Here is a 26,231-nt window from a genome sequence, read left to right on the forward strand (position 1 = left end):
TTTTTTTTTTTTTTTTTTTACAAAAGTCTTAAATATAGGTAAATATGTAAACAGTGTGCACGCACTAAGAGTTTGATCCCGGCCTGTTGAAATCAACGGCAAATTTCCCATTAACTGCAGYAGAGCAAGATCAAGCTCCAAGTTAGCATGGTACATACAAGCCTATGGATTCAGCAAAGTGAGAGCTCGTTTCAAAACCAGTTGCTGGARGAGGAATCAGTCTCGGTGCTGAAAACCTTCCTGCACATGTTGGAGTTTTCTTGGTGGAGAGGGTACTCGGAGCCTGCGAGCAGCTCCACCTTGGCTTTCCTGGCTGTGTACCGCCTGCCAGATGGCAGGCTTTCGTATTTAGTCACGTAGCGCCTGTAAAGATACAACGTGGTTACCCCATTTTAGCAAATTGATGCAAAATCTCTACACCATAGGTGAGTATAGAGATAAAACACATACATATTAGGTTACCTAATGTGCAGGTATAAATCCCAACATGTTTTRATGTCTGCAGAGTAACAGATACTTTTTTCTTAGAATTTCCTTAGTTTCCCTTTGGTTCCTTAAATCTTCTCAGGCTTAGCATTTTTGGATCAAAAAGGACTGAGTRGAAACCTGGCACTTCAAATGTTACATCCTCAGGTCTTAGTCAATAGGGATTATGAGGTTAGCCAGACTTCTCACACGGCAGTGCAATTACTGTTCTTTAGTGATTGAAAAACATCGTTTACTTGTAGTCTATTTGCTTAGATTTCAGGGAGTTGATGCCTCGATAAAATGTGACATGATATCCCAGTTGCAGCAAACACACAGCATGGCAGGTACTTTTCTCAACACTAGTACATAGCAGATCATGAAGAAATCATTCTAGCTCAGCTAGTTTGTGGCTGTGCAGCTCTTCGCCCCGTGCTGTAACACAGTGCTGTGTTCTGCACTGTGGTGCAGAACTTCTCTTCCCCTTCAGCACTGATTGTACATTAGGGAGGAGAATCCTGCAATTTGGGTCAGTTGTAAAACCAGATGAGAAAATCTGACAGAAGTGCAAGTGCAGAGCATGGCAGAGTGGTCTTTCCTAAGGTCTTTTCTCCATCTCTTACCTGAATGGAGATTCAACTCTGTCCATCTGCATGCACACTAGAAATGGGTACTGTGAAAACTGCACTGTAGAGATGAAGTCCAGTGTTGTTTCTATCTCTAAAGAGGTTTCCATACCAGCCTTTACAAACRAGGAATCCACCTCAATGTTACCAGCAGTGAACATGGCCCCCCTGCAAGTAAATTCAGAAATTACAATTAAAATATATCAAGCTGCAAACAGTACAGTTAAGCTATTTAAAGCTACAAGTAGTCTCAGCATCCACAGATAAAAACTGCCCTCAAAGGAGTCTGKTTTTTTTTTAGGTAAAGGTGCATAAACCCAGATGGGATCAGTGGGAACTTGTAATACCATGTGGAAAGGAAAACTGCTGATGTTCTCACATGTATTTAAAGGTCTTAAATGATCTTGCAGTTGAATTATTATGTTTAGTTGTTGAAGTGGATCCACCTGGGCTTGGGAACCTGAACTCTCTAAAACTGTAGCATGTGCTGYGGGTACCTCACCGGTTCTTAACGTTGGTTTTGGATTCCCTGTACCACAGGCTGAACTCCATTCCTCCTGAGATGTCGATGGAGAGGCCCCCTTGGAACTCCGCGCTCGCCCTCAGCCCAGACTGCAGCTGAATGACCTGCAACCAACAGAAGGCACAGGTAGTGCACTGGTAAAGGACAGSGAAACAAGTTGATTTCCTAACGTCCCTTCAGACCATCTCATCATACCTGCTGTAACAAAAAGGAATATGGAAGGGTGCACCACTAAAATGCAGTTTTCTCCTGAGGAGATGGCTTGAGGCTAAAGTGAGGTGCTGCTCTTCTACCCTATCCGCCAAGTTCATTTTAGCCAAGTGCCCTGTGAGGGATGTCATACCCTTGCTCTCGAGGAGCTCCCACACAAGTCTTGTGGACAGCGGTGACATTCCACCTAGGTCAGATTAAGCTGCATTTTGGAGCTATAGCATGTTGGTAATTTGTATTTCATGCACCTTCCACCAGCGGCCATCACGTTTAGGGCTTCTTGAGACCTCTGCAGCTGGGCTGCACATGCAATACATGGAGTCCGTTTTGGAAGTGATAATAGCTCAAGATCACAGCAGTTCATTACTTTTAAGTTCTCACAGTCAGCCAAGATTTTAAAGTTCACGCAGTTTGGCGATCTAACTCACTTTCTATAGTTGTCCTGCTTCCTTTTGAACTAGGAAATTCACTGTTTTTAAAAAACTTACTTTGGAACGTTACTTTGGAAAAGTTCATTTTAACCATGTCTCTTGCATACCAGGACACTTTTTTTCTATCTTCCAGATGGTTTTCTCCCTCCCACCRAGGCTCCTCTGAACCTGTGGTGACCTCAGCACCTGTAATGCTGCAGGTGTCTGCAGAATGTGTGAAAAATTGATTACCCTCCTCTTTCTTCTATAGGGAAAAATCTCTGCCTGTTAGTAGCCCCATGTTGCCCTCATGCTGCTGCCCTCTCATGCTGTTCTAGGAAAGAAGCAAGCAGGCACAGGCTGTCTTTCAAGTCAGTYAGCAGGAGGTAACATTTGGGGAGGAGCCTTTCAGAGCTTATTCAGAGCCTTAAAGTCTTCTGCTGCGGCCAGAGAGTGGGGGAATTGTGGTGACTGTATATGGTTACTTCACCTTTTAAGGTCTGAAATGGTCTCTTCAGGAGAGCCAAGTTGGCAGTCAGTTGCTGCTGAAGTGGGCTTGAGGTTTAACCTGAGAATGCAGTGGGCTGGCTCTAGGTTATGAGTCCAGCACGTCCCTGGAAGCAGGGACATATTGTGTTTATCCAAGTAAAACATATAGCTTGTGTTCGTGCTCCTTCCGAATCAAAGASAGTTTTCTGTTGACTGCAATGGGGCAAAGATTACTTTCTAAAATAGTTAGGAAATCCTCAGTGGTCTATTTAGATGTGGAGACTTTGTTTTACTTTACTTGTAATTGGGACTGGGTTGGTCAGTAATTGCTAATGGGTGAGTAGGGAGCAATATCTATTTTGACTTGGAACCAGAGGAGCAGATATTTTTACCTGTATTGTCAGTTTGCACCTAAGAATATCAGAATAGGATTGGTGTGCAGGAGCTGCACTATTTAAAGTTTAAAAGACTGCTTAGCAATAAGTCACATTTGTCAGTGAAACCAGCAGAGCAGCCAGCGAGCACTTGCCTTGTGTTTTACCAGCTCATCTCTTTCCTTATTTAGAGCTGAATCCTGTCCTTCAACTTGTGTGCAAATCCAGTCCAGGTTGATGGGAGGTGTAAATCACAGGGACCCGGCCTTCTCAGGCGTAGGATTTTCCTTTCCCTTCCTATTTTAAGCTTTGTGTGGCATTTGCAATGGAAAGTGGGATCTGAAAGATCAGGATCTGTAGCTTGTTACTGTTCAAAACACTGAAATGTGGCGTGTTTCAGTTAAAGAAACAGAAGTTTCTTTCTGTGTGGCACTAGTCGCGCTACTGTAGTGTAACAGGCAGACTGCTGCAGAGGGCACTTAGATCTGGCTCTCCTCCAGGGCCATCTGGCTTTCAGCTGGGTTCTCTGACCTATTAATAAGTATTTAATTTCTCTATGCTTCTGACAGGTGTATTGCCCAGAAGAAATATTAACACTCCTGAACTTTAATACCGATGATTTAGGAGTTTCAAAAACAGTGTTATAGGAGCTGTTTATTTTAGAAGAGGAGTTGCGCTTTCCCGACTGTTATCCTTAGTGCTGAAGCAGCACTGTGAGAGGCAGCAGTGGCTGTAAAATGCACTCTGGGGMTTTCAGATGTGGAGTTACATGAGAGAAGATGTTGCAATTAGCAGGCAGGAACATAGAGGGGATACTATGAAATAGGACTAGAGGAAATGGCTTCAAACTGAAGCATCGGAAGTTCCACAGGAACTTAAGGAAGCATTTCTTCACTGTGAGGGTGACAAAGCACTGGAACAGGCTGCCCAGAGAGGTTGTGGAGTCTCCTTCCTTGGAGATCTTTAAAACCCGCTTGGATGCAGCCCTGTGCCACGTGCTCTAGGTGACCCTGCGTGAGCAGGGGGGTTGGACTCGATGACCTCTGAGGTCCCTTCCAACCTTCGGCATTCTATGAAATTGGCAGTCACCTCTCTGAGATGTGCCCGTTGTGACACCTGCAGGTGCCAAGTTAATGAAGCTGCTCTCCAGGCATTTTTAACTGGTAGCTTTGATGACAGTATAATTCAGTTTTGCTCTTTCTATGTAGTTTTCCTTATAAAAATCAATAGGGAAGCAAAACTTTTAAAACATAATTTAAAATGACTTTTCTCAAAATCAGCCTGTTCTACTAGAATAATTACAAACCAAATATTCCAGAGATTCTCTCTTTCTGAATATTGAGCTGCCTCATTTTAAAGTTCAAGTTTGGCCTCAAACTCATCCTTTTAGTATTTGATCTCAAGTGCACCGTATGCATCTTTTACATGGCTTTTTGCCTGTTCTGGATTCACAGTGCACTCAGCTATGGCACACACAGTTTTGGTTATCAAAATTGCACTGTAGAGGAATGAACACAGTTTTGTATCCATAGTTCTTTTTTTTCCTTTGAAAGAGAAGAGAACCATGTTTGTCTGGGTTATCTACAGTATGAATTTGTAAAGGAATTTATGTACTGAGCAAGCCTTCTGCATGCTGGCCAGGCAGAGTGCAGGGAGCCCTCAGCTTGGCAAGATGCTGGATTTTGGCTCTCCTGCACAGGTTTTCTTCAGCTCCAGAGCCACTCCCCACATTTCTAGTCTAACAGTGTTTCCTAGTATTGTTGTAATCACAGGTCAAGGCCTTAGACTTCTAATGATGCTTAACTGGATTATGTGGAAGAGCCCAAACCATTCTGATGTTGTTGCAGACCTGGTTTTGTCCGGAGCAGCAGATACGTGTCCGCTGCTTTGTTTCCAGAGAACTCGGGCAGCAAATGTGCTAGTGGTGACCCGAGAGGGAAAGCAGAGTGGGACCCATTTAATCTCTGTGCTGCCAGGTCTTGCAGAAAGCCTGGCCGAAAGTGATACCCCCTCATGCTGTTGAGCGTGGCACTGGTGTGCTCTGGACCTGTATCAGGCTCTGCAAAGGTGGGGAGCTGGGAATCTGCTGCCTGGCAGAGCTCACGGGGTGCCCGGCCAGCTGATTCGGCCAGAGTATTTATGGAGCTTGGTGCGTGCCCAGCAGCTGGAAATAGCTGGGTCTGCGAACGCCGTGCCTGTGTGCTGGGGCGGGAGGACACTATCAGCTTTCTCGTCTCACCACTCTCTTTATTAAGTAGGTCCTGGCAAAGCTTTTTCCCAAATATGTGTGTGAGAAATAAACTGTTGCTGGAGTGAGCTTTTGTTTGCACTACATGGGAAGGCAATTTTCAGCAATTTTGCATGTGAAAATATCTCCTGTCTGTAAGTCAAGCAGTTCTTTGAATATTGGCCCTGATGATGCTGAGGGGATTGAGCAGAAGCAAAGTATCAAGTAATGGCTCTGTGCTCTGGGAAAGGTCTCTAGCTCTTCAGTCCTCTGATACTGTATTATGCTTTTAGTTATATTGGTATATGAGCCTGTATTTAAGTATAGGAATAGAAGTTTTCAGTGGGAAACCTAGTCTGATTTGACTTTATTCTTCAGAGTTGCTTTGTTTTCTAGAATGATGTTAGCTCATGCCTCTGTCCTAGATTTCTTTTAGAATATTTCAGAATATTTCAGAATATTTAAGGTTGGAAGGGACCTCTACAGATCATCTAGTCCAACCTTCCTGCTCAAGCAGGCACACCTASAGCRTGTGGCACAGGGTGGCATCCAGGCGGGTTTTGAAGACCTCCAGAGTAGGAGACTCCACAACCTCCCTGGGCAGCCTGTTCCACTGCTCTGTYACCCTCACAGTAAAGAAGTTGCTCCTCACCTGGAGACGGAACTTCTTATGCTTCAGTTTGTGGCCATTACCCCTCGTCCTATCGCTGGCCACCAGTGAGAACAGCCTGTCCCCTTCCTCCCTGCATTCTCCCTTCCTGAACTTATACATATTAATCATATCCCCTCTGAGCCGTTTTAGCCTGATTTCGTTCTCTTGTTTCCTATTTATGGCTTTTCTATTGCTCCCAAAGTTAAGGAAAGCCTCTGGAACATTGATCAGGCCTGGAAAGAGGAAAGATGAGCTGCCCTACTGTAACAGTGTGGAGGGAGGGTGCATATAGGTTTAAAAGACAGCAAAAAAAAAGAAGTAAAAGTCACGCCATCAGTACCTGTGAGTAATCTGTCAGGAGGATGAGTCCTTTCACCACGTTAATGGGGTCTCCAGTTGCTGAGAGCATTTTAGACATTAAATCACCATAGCCTTGGAAAAACGTAACTGGCCTGAGCTGCACGTCAAACAGAATGGCCGACATGCCGGCAAAGGAGTCCAGGTTTTCCTCGCCTTCGTCGGGAGTCGCAGCTATTATTGTCTCCAGGCCTTGCGCTTCAATCACCACCTGAGAGGCAACGGTGACACAAAATCAGTGAAAAAGCCCTACCTGATCCAGGCTACTAGCCACTCTAAACATTTCTAAAAATATACATATATATATGTACACACACATATATATATGTACACACACATATATATGTGTGTATATATATGTGTGTGTGTGCGTGTGTGTATATATTGTATGAGACTAAAAGTATTTGATTAAGGCTTAAGGGAATTAGAGCAGCTAGAAAAATGGAAAATAAAATCATTTCACAGCAACTTTTCCCCTTAGATGTAGGCAGAATTTGCCGACCTGCAAATTACAAACTGAAGTCCTTTCCTTTCAAGTCTATTATYCTTTATTCATGTGACTATTTTGCATAGACATTCAGAAGGAAAACCAAAGATGCCCCACTGTACACATTTATTTTGCAGAAGTTAAGTGGGGTTCTAATACTGAAGTTGCTTTCCAACTTGACAATTAAGAGGTCATAACAGACTTGTCACATAAACCTCTCTGAATTTTAGGTTTGAGCTAATCCTTATATTTCTGGTCTGCATTATACCTGAAACAGCTTGATTTTATAAACTTCTGAGGCTTTTATTTAATACATCAGGTAAACGGTATAACATAAGCTTAACCAGAAACAGGACTTGGATATGTTAAGGCATGGATGTCCCTCCTTTTGTGCTGTTTTGTTTTGTTTTTCTGGTTGTTGGCCTGTTTTGTGCCCTGTGCATCAATCCTTTTTTTTTTTTTTTGGCATCAGTTGAGTTTACTTTAGAGGCTGTAAAAGGAGGTCCCCGTCCAAGCTTAGTTTTTGTGTAGGACTTGGCAGTTACCTGGCTGGCATGAAGTTGAGCGTTTCTGTTGAAAACATGGATGTTCAGGTTACTTCTCCTTAAAATGCCAGAGCCGGAATAAAGGATGTCAAGGCCATATGTGGATGATATATCAGGACCACCTTAATTAAAAAAGAAAGAAGGTACCTGTGACCAAACTAGTGAATTAACCAAAGGTTCAGGAGTGTGAAGAGGGCTAAAGGGCAGTTTCCTGGTTACATACGTGTCATGTAGCCAGAGTAGGCAGAGGAGGATCCCGTCCTGGCGAAGCGTTCGTAGTTGTGAGCACGCATGTCCTTCAGGACTTTACGAACCATTTTGCTGAAGTATTAAAAACAAACGCTAAGATAGCAAATACATTGCTGTTGTGTAGAAACATCAGATTTGAGAGGGGGTGAATTTCCCAGCAGGAGAGAGGCCCTTTGAAAAACATTTTTCCATTAAAGGAGTTAAGTTTGTGCCTCCTGAAGCTGCCCCCTCCCAGAATGTCTTCTCCAATTTCAGCTACTCCCTTCAGCTACTCACACATAGAAAGGAAAGCAAATATAGGTCTTGCTTGAAAATTAATGTTGGTCAGAAGGACAGGTATTTTCTTGCTTCTATTCTAGTATTATGGTGTTATTTTTTTTTCTTGTTCACTATTCTTGGAAAATATAAAGCAAGGGCCCCATTGAAGAGTGAGAATTAAAAGCAAGCAAAGAAATTTCCTCATGCTTTAAAGACAGCTAGACACCTAAGAGGAGTGGTAGTTAGGTACCTAATTCTCCTCTGYATCAACTGTTAAAATAATGTCACTGAAATGTATGGATTTGTTCTAAAATACCAGTTCCCAAAAGTGGCACAAAGGTTTGTCATCCATCCTCTTGTCCTCTCCTTAGATTTTCCGGTAGTAACTATTTGGAAACTTTGCACCCTGTGAGTTTCCCTGGTACTGCATTAATACTCAAAGCAATGAGAACAGACTGTATTTACACTGAACTTAATGTACCTTGCAGGCATTTCAAAGTGAATTATATCCTGAATGATGGAGAGCATGTACTTGTTCATCTCCAGAGGCAGTTCGCCGATGGACAGCAGGATGTTTTTCACTTCCATGTAGGATGGGTCACTGTTTAAGATGACAGCAGCTGCAGTAGTTCGCACTGTCTTCTCGTGGACTCTGCGACTCTGGTGGTAGATCCTGTTCATTGTTTTCTTCACCTGGTCAGGAAACAGGTCATAGGAAACAGGCCATATATTCAGTGCTCACGTAGATGGCTCGGCAAAGTCCAGCTTAGAACCTCATTTTTGTTAGCCTAAGCAGGGTCCCTAGCTATTGCTCAAGTATGAGGATGTATTTTTAGCACACAGTTTTTCGTGGTCCTTGTGGAATTTGTTAGACATGTGTAGGGCAGCCACGGCATGGGCCAGTGCAGCATCTTTTCCTTTCCCTCAACCACAACCCACATACAGCCTGTTTTTGACAGTGRGACTGTAAATAAATGAGATTCAACCAGGAGATTGAAACACTGTGTGGTGGTAAGATCATGGGAGAGAGTTCCTGGACTTTTCAGGGGAGGGGTATCCTTAATCTTGCAGTTTTCTCTTACTGGGTACTTCCTGTGGCAACCCCATGTCCCTCAAAGGCGAGAGGCTCGTGATGCATCTTTGTTACAAATGAAGTTGTAGTGACAGAACACTGCACAGGGCACATGTAAAAAGTGAGGGGTGACAAAGGAGCTTTGCTCATTTCCCATTTGACTTTTAATATGCCCTCTTGCCCTTCTTTTCCCGGGCAGTGTATTTGCTGACCTCTTTGGTGAGGAAGGAGGCGTCGTATCTCTGCAGGGCGGTGGTAGCGATGCTGCTGACGGCGCCTTCTTCCGACTCGGCGTACTTGAGGAGCAGTGGGATGGCCTCAGGCAGGCGCGCGTTCTTCAGCGCCAGCAGGTACAGCTTCACGTTGTCGCCTTTCTTGGCTCTCTCCAGCCTACCTAGAATCAGCTTCTTGGCTTCCACAACAGCCTAAAGAAGATCAGGAGCATGTTAACAAGATGATCATAAACCCACATTATTGTCCCCTGGAAGCAGGAGCAGGGCTGGTTTCTAGCACATTTTGGTCTACAGCATTGTTGTGCTGGCTTGGCAAAAGTGCCATCTGTGAGCTGTAAATCGACAGCTTCCTTTAAGCTTTAACCAGTACTCCTAGTGACACCTGGATTTATCACTCAGTAGTGATAAATCACTCAGTCCTGTTCTGATTTAGGGCCTTCACTGGTTCTAGTCAAGGAGCCAGTGGCCACAATTTGGAAAAAAAAAAAAAAAAAAAAAAAAAAAACCAAGGGAAATCTTCCTTGGTGTTTCTTAATATACCACTTTAAGAGTGCCTGGCAACTCATGGGGAGAGGCTAAAAGGATTTGTAAGGGCTGCTCAGGTGCTTTGTCAACAGTGTGCTGCAATCTGGAATGCCTCCAGATCCAAGGGGCAGCAGCAATGYGTTATCTGATCATCCTCATCCTGTATCCCCAGCATGTCCTCAACACGTCGCTCCATCTAGGATCAAGGTGATAGATCAGCCCTTTTGGGTTGTTCTGTGCACATCTGGGGCAAGGTTCAGTGTGTGGATCAAGGGCTTGGCTTCGCAGAGCTGAGATCATCTAGGGTGATTTCAAGCATTACGTAGATCCTGACTCCTCTAGTGTTTCTCTGAGGACACGCCAAGCTTTTGGACAAGTGAGCAAACATGCTGTTTCTACTGACAGACAGGGCAGTGAGAAAAAGTTGTGTTAAAGGAAGGCAAATCAGGAGAAATACACGAGAAKGAGGAGAGAGATCAGATTAAACCTTAACGTTGGCTATATATGGTGCTACCTTACAGCAGAAGGGAAATGCTACCAGTGTCCCATATGGTCTCCCAGTAGCATCAAAGTGGCTCATTCCCGTGTCCCAGATCAGAATGGGGCTAGCAGTGRAAAGCAAATACTTACTGGAAGTTTGCAGCCGTTTCTGTCACAGAGCTTTCTGATGAGTGCTCCCATGATAATGACAACAGTTTCTCTGATTTCTTCACTTGCAATCTCACCTTGGAACTTGGTCTGTCATTCRAAAGCAACAGTTAGTCACTGTCTAAAAGCGATGAACCACATTTTGCAGTGGGCTGAATGCCCTCAGTTCCTGCGTGCACATCTGTGCAAAGGCAGTGCTCAGTGATGCACAGCACTGCTCCTTCATTACAGGTGAGCTCAGTGCCATTTTTACCTTGCATTGCCATCAGTTTCTCCAATAGCACAATTCATTTTGGAGCTGATTTCAAAAGAAAGAATATTAAATGGTGACAGGACTCTGATAAGGCTTTCGCTCTTWAAATTGGCCTGTTAACACTCAGAACAATGTTTGCTTTCCAGGAAGGTGTTGGTGACATTTTACTTAGCCACTCATACATAAAGCTTATTTACTATGGATTTTTGTTACTTTTAGGCCACATGCTTAGGTGTCATATACTGTGACAGTTAAAGGAAACCCTGGAAGGGGAAAGGAAAGGAATGTGGGGTGCCCCATGATAGTGTTCCTCCTTCCTTCCTCCTTGACATAGATGAGGCTGAAGAAAACTGATTCTATTGTATTTCTTTTTGCTCTTTTGACTTACAGTTAAAGATTTCAGGAGCATTTCATTGGGGTGAGAAGCAAATCCACAGGCGTACAGGAACCGCTCCTGCAGAAGAGCACCTTTCATGTCCATAAAGTCTAGGAACTCCAGCATGGCCTCCAGAGACGCCGGAGTCTGGGCCGATGTTACGGCATCCACTAGCTGTGGGCTGTGGAAAAGAAGTGGAAATGAACAGATCATTGAAATGAGCTAGACAAGACAGAGAAGACTGTTCTGCCTATAGAAAGGAAGAAGCATTGACAAGTGCAGGTAAGAGACAGAATTTATTATTCTTCTTGGCAAAACCTGTCTAGCATTTCAAAATAGCAGAGAGACCCCCGCAAGCGTTGATGTCTCTGCTGGAAATGTACTTTTCCTGCACAAAACTCAAGACTGGTTTTGCATAGCTAGCCACCGTGCCTGAACCTGTTTACGTGCGTTCTGCCCYTCTGTTGTTTTAGGTAAYTGAWACATTTTGAAAGTTTGTTCATGGTGACTTACRGAAGTYCCTTGTTTTCACTTYTAAGAATCTGCAGGATCTCCTCTTTTGTAGCTTTCCTGAGGTTCTGAAYGAGGGACAAAAAGCKTCTCGTTGCTTCAGCTTTGGRAAGGTTTTCAGGATGCAAATGTTTTTTGATGCTCTGCCAGTGTTCAGAAAGCTGAAAAATAATTCACATGGTATCAGTCTCCCAGATAGTGGTTTCAGTTTTCAAAAATCAGACTCAGCCCAATGCAGATGGGGTCACAAGGGTGCAACCRTGACTGGTGCTTCTGGGAGAAGCTGGAGGCCGTGCTAAGAGCTGGGCACGTCTGTGTGCAGTGAGCGGGAGTGCGAGACAGTCTCTTCTCTTCAGCAGGCTTTGAATCCTTCYTCTAGTCACTTTGCAAACTTTCCCCTTAGGCGGCATTTAGAAACCTGTGTTACACCGTTGGGAAGCGGGGCCTGAGAGGGCTTTGTCCTTCCAGCTCCGCTCCTGCAAGAATCTGGGCAGGTATTTTGACCTTTCCTCTCTCGCTTGCCTTGGCCTTTGTTATCTCGAATTATCGAGAACATTCCGTGGTGAAAACTCAGCTGTTCTTTGCAGCACTGTTTACTGCAGTTTTCCTAAGTGGGAAATATCCCTAACACCCGTTTGACCTTTACTAAAATACACCCCCCTTCACGGGTTTTGTATTAGGCAATAGCACTTGAACCTGCCGGCAAATTGAAGTATCGCTCAGCAGTACAGAGTGCAACTTCCATCAACTGTAACCAACAGTAATTAGGCAACATTGATTGAGACATAGGATATTCCCTAGGGATTAATAACCAGCTGGGAGGAGCTCATGATCTGAGGCCCAGATGGAACTGCTAATATCAGCTGGTGATTACAGCTTAGCACCAAGGTCAACGTGGCTATTATAAGCTGAAAGGGGATAAACATACGGGGCACTTTCTATGCCCCTGTTGAAGTTGCACGACAGCCCAGCGAGGAATCTCCAACCTCCTTCATCCTGTCCCTTTTGCTGCCAGGGGGGTGCAGAGGGGCCTGCGTGCTACTGGCTGCGTGCACGGAGTAGGTGAAGGAGTGAACACCCCGGGGCAAGGGCTGCTCGCTGGGTTAAATACTGGAACTCCGAGGTGCAGCTTCTCTCGTCAGCTAGAGCCTAACTTACGCCATGACCCCAGGCACATACAAGCCAAATTGTTCCAAAGTTGGCTGTCTGAGACAAAGCAGAACAAAAAATCTCCTTGATTTCCAAAGGAACAAGCATCCATATCGGTAGGAGCCAGGAGCACAGCTCTTCTGAAAGGAGAATGCTTTGTAATGCTGTTTAAACACAGACATCTACGAATAAATTTAAATGTAAATGTTTGCTATAATCTCGCAGATGCTCATGCCTCTATCTGTGAGATAGGGAGAGTAATGGCTATTCCAGCAGATTCATAAAGGTAAAGATAAGATCTGTTACAAGTCGTAAAAGGTTTTGAAAATGCAAAACTGCAGGGCATGCCATGTCAGCATGGCATTAATGTATACCATGATATATAAGTACCAAATGTTATGTTGCTGCTTTGGATACAGTGTTCTGTTTATAGACCCCATCTTTTCATAGCAGTTACTGTAAAATACAGTGAGAAAGCAGGAGTTCATTCTCCTCATTCCTTTAGGTTTATGGTGGCATGCCTCAGTCCCCAGGCAGCGCTCTGGAAATACACCCATGTGTGTTAGCTGGGTCTGGGCATTTCTCTGCCACTGTCGGGACGAGCTGAGTTGCAAGCGACAGCGCGCCCAGCGCAAGCGGGCAGCACCCACCCCTTGCAGCCTCATTTCTATTTCATTTTCCCCAACCTTTTCTTTTTATTTTCTCTGCAGCTCCACAGACACCAGGCAAGCTAATTTGTTACAGGGTAGTGGTACTTCCAAATAACTATGGGGAGTTCCAGCATAGCAAGGCATTTGTGCTCCCAGGGGMTCTCTCTGGAGGTTTGGCATTACGTTTGCTGCATAGAAGCTTGCTCACTGAAAAATGATGGAGAACAGTCTTTAAAGTAATGTCTTTAAATTCACTGCTCAATTCATTCTGCAGTGGTAAGAGCATTAAAAATACTTGCTGACAATCACTGTAGCAAATGATGTTAGTGTTTATGAGATGTATTATCAGCAAAGCAAAAGATGAAGCACTTTAAAAGTAGGTGTGCAGCCTACTTTTAGTACTAAACTTTTGGTGATCTTTAAATGTTTTAAATATAAAATATCAGGGTAATATTTCTTGGAGCACAGGAGAGAGAGAGTATTGGGCTTGTCAAGAATACTAAAATCCCATTTTATATTTATAAAATACCTCTAAAGTCATTAGAATAAAAGACTTCCTCCATATTATATTTAGTCTGCGTAGGGATTGGGTTAATTGCCTTTAATCTCTAGGAAAGGTTCCTTTGGCATCCATCTGTCATAAACGACTATAAGGATGGCAGTCCGTCCTTATAGTCATTTCCCACTCCATTTCCCAGAAAGATARAGTCGGGCCAGCTCGCAGTTGGCAGAGAGGAGAACATACGAAAGGCTGCTGTCTCGCCTAGAGGCCGGAGCAGCCCTGCGCTGTGCCATCCAGCGAGAGCACGCAGGTGGGTACGTGTGGGCACGCTGTTAGGACGCCCGTGCCAGGGCGGCCCCGCCGCGGTGCCGGGGGCTCGTGCCAGACGTTGGCAGTGCGGGCGCCGGGCGCCGGGCGTACTCACCGAGGGGCGCTGCGCGCGCTCGGCGCGGACGGCGGCGGCGGCGAGCGGCAGCGCGGCGTAGCCGGGGTCGAGGGCGCGCACGGCCGCTGCAGCGTGCTTGGCCGCCAGCAGCGCGGGCCCCGCGCCCGCCGTCTGCAGCTCCAGCCTCTGCCTGCGCACGGAAGGGAAAACACCAACATGCCGTTGGAGYGCGGCCGCATGGAAGCAGTGCCCAAGTAACAGGGAGAGGAAGYGGGGAGCAGCCAGACACACAGACCYGCTGCCTCCCTGCCTCTCCCTGTCAGTGTTTTGGACACAGACCCAGGTTTCATTGGTCTTTCCATCCATCGGATATTTCTTTYTATACCTCTGAACTTTCACATATTAGAAATGCAGATCTATCTGAAGCCTTTYTTAAAGGAGAGGGCGCAGAAGCAGAGGGCCTACAGGAGTCATGTATTGCTTAAAATGCTTTCACCACTTCCAGTTATTTTCATTTCATTATTTAGGGATGCCGTTATGATCTACAGAATGGTAGAGCCTTCAGTCAAAGCTGGGGTAGGTGCCATATGGATATGAAATAGATCTAAATCCTTCCTTAAGAGTTTACAGTCTTAAACCATGAAACTATGATAGTTACAGGTACCCGTGTAACGTGAGTTGAACCATTAATCCTGCTCCCCTCAATGACAGTCAATTTGCCCAACTTACTTTGAAACTATTTTGGCATCTGTTTTTCGTCGGAAATTCAGAAAAAAAACATAATTCTCTTCTGCCTTAATGGATTTGATGAAACCATCTTCCAGCACATAAATTGTGGCAGATGTGACTTTCGTGCCAACATCTAAAATCTGAAAATAATTTAAAAATAAACCAAAAGGAGGGTTGATCAGTAAATGACGGAATAGACAGATCCTACAGTTCCAAATCAGAGCAAAACTCATATTGGAATAAAACCAAATTAGAAGAGCGCATGTGAGTGACAACATCTCAGCCTATGCCTGCAAACCGGGCTATCCTGAGTTCTTGTGAATTTCTTTTGCAACGATAATCTGGTCACTTTTGCTGCACCATGTTTCAAATTCATTACAAAAAGCCACAGGGCACGTTACAGAATACACCACAGCTGAGAACATGCCTGATACTACATTTAGTTGAAAAAAAATCTTATTGAAAATAAGATGAGAAGCTTTTCTGGGGAAATGTCTAGTAGCTGAGCTTTGTTCTTGTGTGTGCCTGGAAACCAAGTCAGCTTGATCTGTTTGGACTGGTTTGTGTGTAAATAAGTTGGATTCTTTGGAGCCAGTGTGAACATTTGGAATGCAGTCAGTGTGTTAGGCTGGTTTGTTCACAGCTCCCTATGGTGCCACCTCTGCACTTCTCTGAGCAGGGGAAGGTTTGTGCAGGGGGAGCCCCAGGGCTTTGGCACCTCTCCAGCCTGCCTGTGAATTGGTGGGCTGCACTGGGTGGCAGCTGGGCCAAGGGTGCTGCAAGATGCAGGATTGTACTCATAGCACGGTGAATGTATGGGTAGAATTTGTCTTCGGTAATGCAGGAAAAAGCTTTGGAGAAAATGCATAATAGCTAATAAGGATATAATTAAAATAGGCAAAACAGATTTTATTCTGTTAAATAAACGGTACCTGATTGGGGCTGGTAAATCCTGTCTTTTCTATTTCACAGGAGTCCAGAGCTTTAATTTTAGTCACTTGATTTTGTCGAACCTGGTAAGTAACATTGCATTCCCCGGATACATCCACCTTGGAAAAAAAGAGTAAGGTTAGTACTTGTGTGTCACCCATTTCTGACTTATACACTTGTTCTCAGGTGTATTTTCCCTATTTATTTTCCTCTCTCTTTGCCCAAAGAGAGACCTGCAGGAACTGAAACTACAGAGAGCTTCAGGACTGCTACACCACTTTGGACAGTTTCCTGTGTCTCTCGGACCTGGGAACTCCCTCTGCAGACTTTCTGCCCTGATGGCATCGTGTACATGAGGTGCTGCACTGCTTCGGTGTGAGCTCATCTACCAGCTTGGAAGGTGAGGAGGGCTGCTCTTTAATTTTTCCTTATGTCAGTGTTTCTACCTTTCTCTTTTGGATAGGCAGAGGTGTTTTTCATTAGGTGACTATGATGGAAAAGTAACAGTGTTTTTTTTTCTTTTTTAATAAAAAAGAGATAGTAAATACCTGACATGTGGCACTATACTCAGGAATTCGGCTTAAAAAATTCTAACTTTCCCTGTGTTAGCAGATGTAAAAAAATTAAGTGTATAATACAGTTTAAATGCATTCAGCTAAACCATTGCTAAGTCTGCATGGAAATTATTTGATTTAAAATAATTAAAATAAATATTAAGTAATGAACACAATAGACAGTAAAGTAATAAAATTAACAGTAAATTAATAAATAACAACAATGTTAATAATTTAAATGGTTGCTGGTTAAGCAACCAGTTTCCAACCACAGTGCTTTTACACTGCTGTGGTGTAAGTTGGTTTATTACCAAACTGTTAAATGGATAAGGATATTTTAAAACAAACGGATTTCACCATTTTTTTAAAGTTAACTTCAGCAACACGACTTCTGTCACCAAGTATTCAAAAGACTGACTTTATTTCCCCTAGTTCAAGCCTGCTCAGGGGGCTTATTTCTCTTACGCTTCCTTCTGAAGCCCCCAGGAGCCCCAGACATGGCTGGCAGAGCAGCCTGGGCTCCTCGGGTTTCTCTGATAAGAGTGTCTTGCTGGATATAGCACCGTACCTCGCGGACAGCGCCGGAGTGCAGCTGCACCTGGAACAGGCTTGCCAGGCCTCTCTTGAGGTTTTGAACTATGACAGGTTCATTTTGATACGAGTAGAAGTTTTTTACCTGCAGGAACAAAACAAATATGTAAAAATCCCGACCCGTTAAATTTGTTGAAACATGAAAGAAGAAGTGAAGATGCCTTCTGTAAAAACTCCCTTTGCTTTTTCTGATGGGAAGCTGAACTTTGGACCTGTTATCCTGATCTAAGCAGAYGCCAGAGGCTGCAGGGTCTGGCTGATAACTAACAACACAAAGATGTTGCAGACTTCAGCACCACCTAAATAGAGGCTCCATTCTGTAGCATCTTTCCTCAGTGCTAATTAGAGAGAATTTAGAAGGAAAATCAGAAAATGAATATAATGTAACCGGTGACTATTTTTTTCTGCATAACCCCCACAGAAAAGTTCCCTATTGAGATGTAAATTGAAATACTCTGGCTTTACATCCCATCGAGCCTGCTTCATGCACATATCTATTGCACTTTAATCACAGGCTCCAAAAAAATGGATTCGGAATGAATCATAGCTAAATCACATTAGAATGACTCAAGTGACGTGTCACATACATAACAACCTTTGAACTACGTGGAACGACTGCTGTGCTTGAGCCTCTCCTCTGGCAGCGAAAGACTTTGCACCTCCACTTTGCATTCAAGGTGCTTTAGCAGTGCCCTTTTTTCAGGAACTGTGAGCACTATCAGTGTGTTATCTCAGGGCAAGCCTGGACGGGGAGGTCATGGTGCCAGGGATGAAAGTACCACACCACAGGGAAAGGAGAGGAGCAGCGCTCAGAACCCACTGCACAGGCAGAAGCCCAACTTCTTAATACTACATCTCAGCCTTAGACTGTGTTTGCAGCTTACTGGGAGCAGACATATTTGGACCATGTTCTTGGGATAATTCAAGCCTCCTTTAGGGATATGTGCAGCTAGGCGCCAGTGCTGTCTGATTTCTTTTTATGTTGTGTAAAACTGACGACAGGGCCCGGTCTGCAAGTTGCCGAGCGGGCCCGAGAGCAGCTGCAGTTCAGTCGGCTGAGCCGGCGGCCAGGGTATGTGCTCAGTGCCTATTTACGGCACTAGGTAAAGACCCTGTGGGGATAAGGTGTCACAGCCCTCCTCGGCTCCGCAGAAGAGCAAAAGGGAGCGTGACCTTCACCCTTCCTCCTTTCACGCTGCCCGTGTCCCCTCACCTGGGCGGCATTGCCCAGGCTGAGCCTGGCGCAGCCTGGTGCCCTCGGCCACGGCCAGCAAGGGGGCAAAGCGGCACGGAGAGGGGGCAGGAGCAGCGCCGGCTCCCGCCCTGCCGTGGGCACAGCGAGGCGCGCTCGCCCCGGAGCCTTCTCCTCTGCTCTCGGAGACCCTTTGACAGAGAGGAGCAACACGGAAGGCCGTAGCTCTTGGAGCATCCAGCCCGTGGATTTGGAACCCTCGAAACGGCAGGTGCCGCCCAGGTAAATAAGCGAGCCTGAGCGGTGGGTGAGCAGGCGCGCTAGAGCCGCTGCCGTCGGTTTGAGGTTATTAACACGGACCTCGACAGGCTCGGTGGAGTCACCCGCACAATAAATGGTATTTCCTTTTCTGCCTTGGATAAAGTCCTGGCCTGGCTGAAGTCAACAGCAAAAGCCTTGCACAGCATCTGTGTGTGTACGTGCATAGACTTCTATACATATCTCCATATATCTCTACGCACACACAGGTATATTTGGGGCCAATATGCTAGCTGTCTACTTGGTACTGCCTAGTGGTTGCAAAGCATAAGGGACTGGGGCTGGAGAAGCCCCTTGTACAGGTACATTGCAATCAGTCCCAAACTACTGTTTTTTAGAAAGAAAAATTACACTGTGTTCAGGAACGTAAGCGGCTAATTGTTAAGTTCTCCAAGCCTAAAAGAAAGGATCTGTCTCTGGCTTCCTCAGGGAATGTGTGTGGGTTTTAAAAGACTTACTTTTCCACGAGTTAACTGAAGAACGATGGGCTTCTGTAAAGCTTCCAGATAGTTTTTCCCCATGATCTTCTCTGTGCTTTTTCCTTTGAAGATGCTTTTAGTATCCGGGCGTTCATTTACATTTTCAACTTTGACATCTCTTATCTAGCAAAGTAGAAGCAGAGAAAAAATCATTTGGAGAGCAGTCTAATATCAGGCTGGTAATATCTGGATAGACTAAATCTAATAGGTCACTTATTTCTTGATTTATGGTTCTGATCTTTAGTTTTTCCTGATAGGAATAGATCTATTTATGTTTTTTAAAGAAACCATAAGCCACCACTAGGGAAATAATCAGCTTAAGGATAACCATGAAAATCTGTTCGTATTTAGCACATATCATAATGCTCAGGTGAGAGACAACAAGCAAGAACTTCAGACTGCCCACTCCCCGTCCCGTCCCATGCACAAAATTTCTTTAAAGCTATGAAGTTGTACGAAGCAATTGCAAAATGTAGGAGATAGATTGAAGTTCTGGCTTATGATGTTAGGCACATTTTTGTAAAAGCCATTCCTTAGAGACAGCTAATTGAGGAAGCTGTTTGTAGCTGATGAGATTCTGGAAGAATAAAACTTGGCTCATCCTTTGAAAACATGTTCTTCAAGAACTATCTGTTTACATAGTTAAGCCATTAGATTCATGTGTAAAGAATTGAGAATGTTTGATGTTTAATGATGGCATTAATTACCGTAATTTTGATCAACTGGTCATCATCGTTCTCGGGATTTCTCCATATGAGGTTGACATCCACACCAGAGGAAATCCGGAAGCCTGCACTGCTCTCTAGTGATGCTTTAACCCGATCAACAAACACTTCAGATGAATAAACAAATTTATATATCTTGTCATTATTTAAGCTTGGTCCAGTGATGTGCCCTTTTTGGAAAGAACAGGATGAAAAACACACCTATCAGTAATTTAGAAATCAGCCATCTCTCGTTTTATCTAAAAATCATCTTTTGAAAAATTAAAACTATGATTTTCAACAAATGACATACGGAGCTGATCCTTCTACCCTTGCTTACAGGTGCCATCCCAGCGGGACTGCATTGCAGCTCTTCATGATTAAATTGACGTTCGTCTAAGGTAAGAATGTCCATAAAACACTTTGTTCTAACTTTGCACTTCAATACAAAAAGGAGTCACTTTCTTTACGCTGGATATTGTAACATTAGAAATAATGCAAAATGGTTTGAAAATTAACATACTATAAGGGACCGTGTAATTCATATGCTTATCGATTTGAAATGTATTAATATTTTCTGTTGGAGATGATGTAAATTGTTCTCTGCCACGTTTTTCACATTTATTGGGATTTTTTCTTTTGAGAGTCTTGCCATGATTGTAGTGATGACATTGGAAAATATTTTTTAGAACAAACAATTAGAAAGAAATCTTGTTCTTCAAATTAAATAAATGTCCCTGCAGCCGTACCTGTATTATTATATTTATACTGAGGTATTTTAAGGGATACAAAATGCCAAATCCTAGCATAAATCCAGATTTCCAACATGCATACTTATTATTATGGTGATATTTCCATCTACATTATCAACAGATTGGATAGACTATTCCCAAGGAACTTCAGTTTCACTGTTGCTTTTGTAAATATTTTTTCCTTTATAAAACTACTTAGAGTGCCCTGTGCCCACATCCATCCCCATGTTTTCCTTCTCTCAAGCGCAGTTCTGTGGGAAGTGTGCACCAGCGTAAGGTCAGTGTCCCAGGGGTCTACATAGTCTCAGCCATGGGAATTAGACCTGCCGTAAAAGCCTTCATGGCGTTTGCATTCACTCTGGCATGAAGGAAAAGCTGCATCTTCTGAGCTTTAAACCGCACTGAGAAAAATGTCACAGCATTTGTTGTTTGACATTACTGCGAAAAATCAATTTTGTCTTGAATATTCTTTAGATATTTGGTTTTGAAGGCTGTACACGGCTTTCCTTCTCACTGTTTTCAAGGGCCTCCCTCCTTCAGTGTGGCTGGCTGCAAAGGTCTCCTGCCCGCAGGAAAATCCAATGAACTCGGTTTGTGGAGGGGAGGGAGGAGAAGCTGGAGGTACACGAGGTGCCCTAACCCTGCCGAGTAAACAGCACGCAGCGGCCTCGCGTGCTGCCTGCGGCACCCGCGCCTGGCCCCACCGAGCCTGCGCCGCCGCCGCCGCCGAAACCCGCSGCATTTCCCTCAGGAGGTGCGGAGCAGCTTTGGAAGCAAAGCTAAAGCGAGGAAAGCAAAGTGCTGCCCTTGGGGAAATGCGCCTCTGTTTCACGACAAGTACAGAAGAAAAATCTACCAAAACTGCAGATTTTTAGGGGTTTTTTTTGCTTCTTTGACCCTTTTCACTCAGGTTTTGCAGCATCACACTAAGGTCAACTTCAGAGCAGCGTTCTCTAAGCAGAAAGGCAATGCCAGCACATTTGGTCTGCAGCTTGTGTAAATTGTCAAGCTACACAGAGCTAATCTGATTTACAGTTTGTGCCAGTTGAAGATCTGGCCTGGCTGGTTTGTATGTAAGGGCTCAAAGTTTTTTTTTTTTTTTTTTCTTCCCTCTGGAGATGTTAAAGTATTTATGCTGGCATGGAGCTATTTTGGTTTGGTTTTATATCTATAAAAAAAAAAAAAAAAAAAAAAAAAAAAAACACCTAGAAGTCTAAAACCCTTCCTCCAGGTTTACCGTGAATTTCCTAGTCACTTGGCTTCACTCATTTCCTTCTCTTCCATCACCTTTGGAGCTCCGTTGCCCTTGAGGGCAGCAGATGCTCAGTGCCTGCCCAGAGGCTGGCAGTGCCTTTCACGAAGACCCGTGATTCCTTGGGATAGCTCCCTGAGAAGGCTGTTTCCCGGTCTGAAACATCCTTCATTTGCAGTAGAAGCAAGTGGCAGCRCTGCATATTTAGTATGAGCCGGGATTTTCCAAGTGCAGCCCTCTAGGTGCCTTCTAAATGCGGAGGATGATCCCGGCCTGTCTAAAGATGAAGGTGGGGGGAAAGCACGTCCAAGAAAGATGATCTGAGTGCTGAGACATGTGTCTTATTAGTTATGGTGGATGTCTGTGGTTTAGCTCCCTCTCTCCTTTCAGTTAAAGGCACCTCACCCCTGTCTTCCTCTTTTCCCACAGTTCAGTTTTTTGTTTGTTTGTTTTTGTTTTTGCAACAGTTCATTTTTCTCCCTTTCGATATTTGCTTGTCCTCGTATACAGAGGAGCTGTTCACTCCTGAGGGAGATAGATGGGCAAATGTTGCCGGCAGGCGGCTTTTTGTGAGTGCCATGGAGCAGTTGCAGAGTATTTGGGGGAGACACAAGTGTATCAGCATCCAAAAGTTTTCCCCATTCCATAGGCAGAAAATGCAGGTGGAGCCGGGGCAGAGGACACGTTTAGCTGCAAGGCTGGTATCACTCAGGGTAAACGGTGACCCACAGGAGGATCATGATAAGAGGAGAAGCAGGGATAAGGCAAAAACAACGGTAGCATTTAAGAAGCAATATTCCTACACCTTTCTAATTGAAACCTTAGAAAAAAATGCCATGATCTCTGAATCTTTTGTTGCTGTTTCCATTTCAGCAGGTGGCAGATGTCCCGCCGATGAGGAGGGAGCAGGAGCGGCCGTGAAGGCGGCGATGGTGCCGTGGGGTGAGAAGCGCCCGCGGGGACTGCGCGGCTTTCAAGGTGCAGTGCGTGATACATGGCTTGGCTGGTAATGGTAAGTGTCTGTCATGAAGGGTAACATGCCAATTCTATAATTAGCTCGGGATACTGTATAATACAGAAGGTTACACTGCAGGAGCAGAGACAGCTGTCAAGCCCTGTGCCTTTTATTAATACATGCGGCATGCAGAGCATGTGCGTCTCCAGCTCCGAGCTGGCTCTACATCCATAAATTATATTTGCCAGTTCTTCTGATACTGGATAGCTTTAAAAACAACAACAAAAAAAAATACATTTAGTTGAAAACAGTTCTCGAATGCAACTGCAGTAGGAAAGCTTCATGTGTGCTGATTGAGCTGACGTAAAGTTATATTTATTTATTCATTTAGTATTTTTAAAAGGCAGGACTCTAATCCTAGGTCTGTCATTGAGGCACTAATTGGCCAAGGGCCAGTTACTTTGCTCTCAGTCTCAATTTTCCCCCTCTGCACACGCAAATGAGACCTTGCAAAGCTGATTGCAAGCTGATTGATCAGAAAATGTTTGCACAGTCCATCCAGGGATGTAAAGTGCCAAATATTCCTTCACATCAAAAAGGAGCTTTGCTTAATAATATTATGGAGAGCAGAGACCAGACATTTGGCCTGCTGCACTCTAGCCATAAATGCTACTTGGCAACATGGAGAAATACTCTCACTGGCAGAGGAACTGCCTGCCAGACACGGTGCTTCCTAACCCCTGCCATCGGGGCAGGGGCCTAGGGAGGAGGGCTGCTGCCCTCTGCTTACACAGATGCACAGTGTGTCCCATATGTCCTGCAGGAAGAGGCACCCATGGAAGCACCTCTGCAGCCTTTCTGGCAGCTTAGCCCAGGACTCACTGCTTCTCTGCTGCCCTTTCCTCCTGATGAGGGCGTTTTCATTCGCTGGTGTTACCTGGCTGCTACTGTCAGAGCACGACTGCTGTTGCAGTGAGGGTCCTGGAGGACTTGTGGATTACACACCTATTGGGTTGTCCTAAAAGTCCTGTAAACTTAATGCCAGATCTCACACAAAGCACCACTGCCAAGAGAGACCTTTCTTTGCTTCATGTGCTGGCACCACAGAAACGTGGTGGGCAGCCCCCTCGTTTGTGCCCTTGACCCTTGTGCAGGACACCTGAGAGAAGCCCTTGCTCCACGAGCCTGTGTAGACACCCAGGTTTTCATGCCCTCCTGCGGGCCGAGCTCCCTGTGAAGTTAGTGGGATGCTTGTTGTGGCCTGGAGCGGTAGCTGAGTCAACGGCGCGGAGCCCTGCGCACACCTGGCTCTCATCCATGGAGCCCTTCGTGGGGGCCCGCTTCGGAGCGCGCGGAGAGTGACTTTCCAGGCACTGCCCCTCGGCTGGCCCTGCCTCAGCAAGTCAAGATGCCCAGATTCCTGGCTCGGATCACTGCTCTGAGTACCTGAAAATACCATCTCACATTCCCTGTGCTGGCAAGTACAGGGCAAGCGCTTAGACTGCTGTAATTGCTAAATGCATTTTGCATCCCTGAAGAGTCCCTGAGTAAYAATGTTCATTTCTGAGGCAAAATACACATCAGTAGGCACAGACCGGCTATGCCTGCACCGAGTCCTTGGGCAAATGATGAATGCAGCCCGGCATGGACCTACCTTTAACAGAGGCCGAGTATGTGGAAATGATGCAAAGGAAAAACACGGTGAGAAGAATCATGCTCAGCTCGCCCGCGCCTCTGACTGCAGCATTAAACGTTAGCGCCTCGGAGGAGCGAACCGCTCGGGCCGGAGGGGAGCTTGCAGAGAGAGCCGCCCAACCTGCCCCCGTGTTTATCTAGACGTAGTAAAGGTCAGACTCCAAATTCCACCCCCAGGTACTAAGTTCATTGAAGGACTTCCAGTTAATCATTAAGAACTGAAGTGGCTGGTGGGTTTTACCCCTCTTAGCGTTCACCTCAGCTTTCAGTTTTGAATACTAAACCAATGTAGCCAGAGCTTCTGAGCAGGGGGATCCTGGCACAGTCACCAGGAGCTCTTTCCCCTGGGCTGTCGTTCTAAGGAAAGTTAGTTTGGGTCTGTTGGGCCTGCGTGTGGGCAGATCCTGCCCCCTGCTCTTTGCTAACTTATACTAATGCTCTCAGTAATCCTAGAAACAGGTAGTTTTTAAGGGTCTCTCTAGAAGCAGTGCACTGTTGTTTAGCAGTGCCTTAAAAATATTGATGATGCTGTATTACAAAGACTCAGGCACAGTGTCAGTTACAGCTATATTGTATTTTTTCAAGAAAATTCTTTTGCAGCCCCTGTGTTACCTAGTTAGAGGTTAAAGTTGGAAAAGGTGAGTTAAACCCACCCACCCTGCCCTCCCACTCTACTGAAGAGTAATTGCTTTGGTAGGACTAGGAACAGCCTGTAACTGCAGTGTTTGGGAAGGCATCCCCAGATTGTTTCTCTCCTTTTTACCCATATTTTTCTCATTTCTCAAGTTCGCTGCACTGCCTCCCCCAATAGGCCCCTTCAGAATAACCCATGTTCTTCCTCGTTTCCCCCGAGAGCSAGTCTCACACCACAACAGTGCGGGGCTTCCCGCCAGAGGGCTCCGAGTGAACCCTTGTCCCACCGATCCTGCCTGGTGCGGCAGGGCACGGACCACCACGTGTTGCCTGGTGTATCCAGCGTGTCAAAGGCGTGCAGGGGTCACCAGGGCAGAAGGGTTCCTTCCTATTTATACACAGAGGTAGATACCTCTGAGCCGTTACCAAACTCTTTCTCTCCACTCCAAGAGGTAAGAAGAGAGTGTTTCTCCACCCTTTTGCAAAATGTATTGTATAAATTACTSCCAGTCACAGAGCAATTTCCCCACAATGAGCTGGAGCACAACTTGTATTCTCACAGCTCTAGGATGCTTGGCTGCCTGCTAGCTACAGTTATGCCGAAGAAGCCAGTGCTGTCTCAGCATTGAATTGCTAGGAATGGGACATTTCTGCCAGCAGCTAGGACTTGAGGTTGGTTTGAAATCTGGGACAYGCTCAGGAAATGTGTTTCTTCTCTCAGATTAAGTTTACAAATGCTTCKTGGACTCTAGAATATTAGATGCCAGATCCTGAGCTGTTATATTCCTGTGGACACTGAAGGAATTGCATGTAAGGGTATAGCTACCACAAATTTGTAGAGAAATATAAAGCACATACTTTTTCACATGGATATATATGTATGTGTAGATATATGCATGTACATATAGCTCATGACCACTTGGTATTTTCAGGGAAATATTTACTCCTAAGTCTACTCCTAAAACTAAATTAAAAAATGAGGTCCTGAACCTCATCTCAGTTATGTTGGGAGAAAATCAGGAGTAACATCCTTGAAGTCACTGTTAACCAGTGGAAGAGTTTTGCACCCACCAAAGTCCATAACACTCAGGCTGCAAGATCAGACCTTAATGTACAGCTCACGCCATGCTGGCATATGTTCCAGGGTCAAAGTATTGCTGTTGCTGCACAGTTTCCAGAGTCCAAACAATAAAGCTCATATCTTTATGTGACCTAATAAAACTAATGAGATTTCCCCACATCCTTTGAGGTTAATGTAATGCTTTTGTCCCC

General features: G+C 45.0%; 1 protein-coding gene across 1 annotated transcript; it reads right to left on the bottom strand.

Annotated features, from left to right (window-relative positions):
* Positions 1–24,379, bottom strand: MTTP (microsomal triglyceride transfer protein). The gene is made up of 18 exons (XM_026050885.1): positions 24,286–24,379; positions 19,676–19,863; positions 18,948–19,091; positions 16,957–17,064; positions 15,837–15,953; positions 14,905–15,044; positions 14,215–14,365; positions 11,493–11,650; positions 10,992–11,160; positions 10,333–10,440; positions 9,157–9,369; positions 8,354–8,565; positions 7,589–7,686; positions 7,366–7,487; positions 6,317–6,544; positions 1,594–1,718; positions 1,089–1,259; positions 1–363 (listed from the first exon to the last, which is right to left on the bottom strand). Exons 1-18 carry the CDS (start codon positions 24,344–24,346, stop codon positions 192–194), a joined length of 2,685 nt encoding a protein of 894 aa, XP_025906670.1. The 5' UTR covers positions 24,347–24,379; the 3' UTR covers positions 1–191.
* Between the last annotated feature and the right edge of the window lie 1,852 nt (positions 24,380–26,231).

This window comes from Nothoprocta perdicaria, unplaced genomic scaffold (assembly GCF_003342845.1).
Source record: "Nothoprocta perdicaria isolate Ctin4 unplaced genomic scaffold, notPer1 scaffold_71, whole genome shotgun sequence".
Lineage (NCBI taxonomy): Eukaryota > Metazoa > Chordata > Aves > Tinamiformes > Tinamidae > Nothoprocta > Nothoprocta perdicaria.